This window comes from Propithecus coquereli, unplaced genomic scaffold (assembly GCF_000956105.1).
Source record: "Propithecus coquereli isolate 6110/MARCELLA unplaced genomic scaffold, Pcoq_1.0 Scaffold22, whole genome shotgun sequence".
Taxonomy (NCBI): domain Eukaryota; kingdom Metazoa; phylum Chordata; class Mammalia; order Primates; family Indriidae; genus Propithecus; species Propithecus coquereli.
The window spans coordinates 10,000,956-10,005,219 of record NW_012147189.1 but is presented as its reverse complement, the minus strand read 5'-3'; the positions used below and the strand labels follow the sequence as shown (position 1 = coordinate 10,005,219).

Below are 4,264 nucleotides of genomic sequence, written 5' to 3'. Positions count from 1 at the left end.
GTTGATCTGGAAAATTACATCAGATGATGGACAAGCAGACCTCTGTACATTTTAGGGTCATTGCATCCGCCTAATCTCACTGGTTTTATTTAGAGGGGTCCTTCAGTATGAGCAATCTGAACCTATTTTGCTTAAACCTGAGCTGCCTCACCAGCTCTGCTAGAGTGGAATTTGGCAAGCCTTAGTACATTTGACCTATTAAATCAGTAAAACAGTTCAGGGAAAGACTACTCAATAAATGGTTGCTGAATGAATGAAGGGATGAATGGATGGGCTGCAGCTGTTCAGAGATAAAGTCTCTGGAAAAGCTTCAAAATTGCTTTACGTTTGTGTAATGATATTCTTGCCTTCTTGATTCCAAGTCCTTTTAAGCCTGGCAGATCTAGTTGACTTTCTCCTCTTTCCCCAGCTGGTGGCTCGGCTTTTCCCAGCCTAGACTGTACTTCTGGTTCTTGTGTTTGGTCATGACACCTACTAAATGGCTGCCAAATTGTGCTCACATGGAGGAGAGAGGAGAGAGTCCTATTTCTGAGGTGTCTGGCTCAGGGTTTTATTTCTTGGTGCTGGCCTTGATTCTGCGTATCCATTTTTGCACACTGTCTGGCCTCTGACATTGTACCTGCACATCTGGCTTCCTGATTCCTGCTGACTTATCCTCACTCAGAATACTTGAGTCTTGAATTCTGCTTGGATCTTGGCTCAAGATACTCTCCTACCTGCTTCCCTGCTACCTGTCTTCAACCCATCTCCTTGACCTGCCTTTTGTGCTTAACACTGTTCTCCTGTATTCCATACTCATCATTTGAGAAATGTCTCTTATCTTTCCTTTTCTCCCAGCCCTGACTCAGATACAAATCCCAATCTTGACCAAGAATTCTGTCCTCTTTAGCCTTGTCCATTCTGCTGCCTCTTAAGTACCAAGTGTGTGAAGTGGAGTGCAGACAGGTGGCCAGATGATATTCATAGTGACCTCCTGTTTCACACTGAGCCTAGTTAAAAACACAAAGCCTCCCTCCAGGAAATCTACATAACTGGTCAACTGTATTTGCTTATAAATGACGTTTCTTCCCCCAGGACTAGCCTCAGGCTGATTTTTCACTGAACACCATTCATTGTCTCTGTGTTCCTACTTTCTTCCCTCCTATTTTTAAACAAATCACATGCCTACTCTTTAACATCCACACCTTCTTTCTTCATCCTGCCTGTTTTCTTCTTTCTCCTTAATATTTTCTCCCACCCCCTACTCTCTCTGCTTGCAAGACTTGATTTTTGTAACTAACCATTAAGCATCCAGAGATGTCCTGTCCCATTTGGCAACCTCTAGCCCCATTTGGCTATTGAACGCTGGAAATGTGGCTAGTTAGATTGAGATGTGCCGTAAATGTAAAATGCACACTGGATTGTGAAGACTTAGTATAAAGAAAAGAATGGGGATTATCTCATTACTGAATTTATATTGATTGCCATGTTGTATTGATATTTTGGGTTTAGTTAAACATAATATTAAAGTTAATTTCACCTGTTAATTTTACAGGTAAAGTGACATATGTGGTCCACATTTGTATTTCTATCAGTGCTAATCTAAAGCAGGGATTTGAAACTCCAAACTCCAGTGCCCACAGGGCTACCAAAGTAAAGACAGTGAGGCAAGAGGGTTTGGTGGGGCCATGGTGACCCACAGAGCCCATGCCCCCTTTGAAGGAGCAGGTGCTTCTCAGCTCTAGGTGATTATTGCCAGTCAGGAAAAAAAGACATGTTCTCAGAGCTTCTAGATTCCTTAATAGAAGCCAATACCCCAGATTTTTGTGTGACATATCCAGATTCTTGAATTTTTGGCAAACTATGTATTTTTAAAAGCAAGGCTAAATCAAATATATCTCTGGACTGAATTTAGCTATCAGTTTGACTTCTGAATCAGAGAGCTCGTGTCTGATTTCTCCTCTCCTGTCCTCTCCCTTTCCCAAGTACTAAGCATATGTTATCTGGGACACAGTAGGCATCAATATATTTTACCAGATAATGGGATAGGCTCACCAGCTAGGAGAAATGAGTGGCAGGATGAAAGTCAGAATGCAGTGGGGCCGGGGGATGCAGAAAGAGGGAGGTGGGGACAAGGGAGAGTGGCCAAGCAAGTTGGCTCTAAACAGGGGATAAAAGAAAGTGGTAGTGGGGGAAGGAGAACAGTGTTGGTCGTGGGAAGGTTTGTTTTTCATCTGAAGATCACCTGAGTGGGTCGATGGAAAGGGAGAGGCTGAAGATAAAGGAGAAGGGGGATGGAGGGGTAAAGTCCCTCAGGACATAGGTTGGGGTGGGTCCCACAGACCAGGGGGAGGTGGCCCCCTTAGCCTTAAGCCAGTAGGAGCACCCCTCTTCCATTGAAGACGGAACGAGACAGCACGGAAGTGGATGCGGGGAAGTCTGTAGGTTTGGTGGCAATAATCGAGGATGTTCCACCAGATGACCTCTACCCTGTTTTGAAGTGTGATCAGGATTTGGACACAAGGACAAGGACAAGGAGACAGTGAAAGAATATCGCCACAGGCACAGAGGTGAATCAGTGTCATGTGTGTGAAAGAAATAGGGAGTCAGCAGTGGGACTGAAACCTAGGGTGTAGCAAGGGTGTAGAGGGAATAAAGGTGAAAATGAAGGTGTGGCCAGATCTGAGGGTTGAGGAGTATCCTCCCAGGCACTGTAGGAACCCTGGAGGCAGTTGAATGGGGGAGTAACGGGGTCAAGCTGGCAGTGGAGACAGAAGACCACGTGGAGGCCACCATGGTCTCAGTGAGAGCCTAGAGTTGGGCAGTGCCCTGACCGTGGTGCTGGAAAGACAGATTTGACAGAACAGGGAGTTGGCTGAACCTCCAGGAAAAGGGAGAGTAGAAGAGTTAATCACAGCGTGTTTTCCCCTTCACTTATGTCTCAGATTTTTCCTGGTTCTGTTCAGAAATGCTTTCACTGAAAAGTCTTATTTTTGGCGGGCGTGAGGGCCTGGTTGAGTCTCAAGCTTGCAATGTGTGAGAATGCTTGAGGGTGCCAGGATCATGAGTGCCACATTGTCACCTATTTACTGTAGTAACTCCTATTCTTTGAATTATTTTGGGTTCTTCAGAATAAAATAGTTCTCCTTTTCTCTGCAGTGTCAGGCACTGACAGTAGCATTAATAGAGCAAAAGAAAGGGTAAAACATGTTTGTCAGTTTAAAAAATCGAAAACATCACATTGTATAGTGTTAATATGCACAATTTTTATTTGTCAATTATACCTTAATAAAGCTGGGGGGGTAAAAAATGGAGTAAAATAAGAAAGAGTAAAGAGTAAAATAAAGAGAAAGGAGAAGGTGCAGCCCACGTCTGCTCTCAGCCAGAGACAGTGTGGCCCCTGCCGACTCGGAGGTCAGTCCCTCAGGGCACGTGAGGCTTGGCAACAGCTCTGCAGTGACACGGAACATGTCTCCAAAATCTATTCCAATTCCAAAAGATATTTTAGAAAACACTCAGACTTCTAATTTGGTATGGTGGAAATACTATTCAAAGTATTCAAAGGCAACTATAAAAATGCTGGATTCTTCTTTCATCAAAAGCAATAATAGATTTCAATAAAAGAACAAGAGTTAAATGTGGCTTATGTCCCTGTTACCTGAATTCTTGTGGGGCCTGATGTCAGAGTGGCTAAATATTTGGAAAAATAGTTATAATGAAAGGGTTTGGGATCCAAGGTCTCTGTTGGAAATTTTCACTCTTAATTAAGGCAGTATACTGCAAACATGTTAAAATATGATTCTCTCTCAGATGCAAGGTCAATCTGTGCATGGCAAATGGTCAACTTTTGCAAACTGCCAATAGATATTCTCTCAAAATAGAAATGATATTGTATCCAGACCCTTAAGCCATATTTGACTCTTGTTCTTCTATTGCAATCTAAAATTGCTTGTGATAAAAGAAGAATTCAGCATTTTTATAGTTGCCTTTGAATAGTATTTCCACCATACCAAATTAGAAGTCTGAGTGTTTTCCAAAACATCTTTTGGGATTGGAATAGATTTTGGAGACAAGTTCCGTGTCACTGCAGAGCTGTTTGCAAGCCTCATGTGCCCTGACAGACTGACTGCCTGAGTCAGCAGGGGTCAGGCTGTCTCTGGCTGAGAGCAGATGTGGGCTGTACCTTCACCTCCTTCCTTCTTTTCTTCCCTCTACTTTTGAAAGGAAGCTAGAGGTGAGGGGCAATGATGAGGTCTAGCTGTGATTGTGACCTTGCCTAGTTCTG

The 4,264-nt window shown here is 43.4% G+C and overlaps 1 protein-coding gene across 2 annotated transcripts in view; it reads left to right on the top strand.

Annotated features, from left to right (window-relative positions):
- MCTP1 (multiple C2 domains, transmembrane 1) overlaps nucleotides 1-4,264 on the top strand; it is a 593,076-nt gene that overhangs the window by 6,409 nt on the left and 582,403 nt on the right. Inside the window, exon 2 of one of the 2 annotated variants that reach the window (XM_012644776.1) lies at nucleotides 2,158-2,160. The exons of the other annotated variant lie outside the window; for it this stretch is intronic. Coding sequence (XP_012500230.1) covers nucleotides 2,158-2,160 — 3 coding nt within the window. The remainder of the gene's footprint in view (nucleotides 1-2,157; nucleotides 2,161-4,264) is intronic. 2 annotated transcript variants of the gene reach the window in all.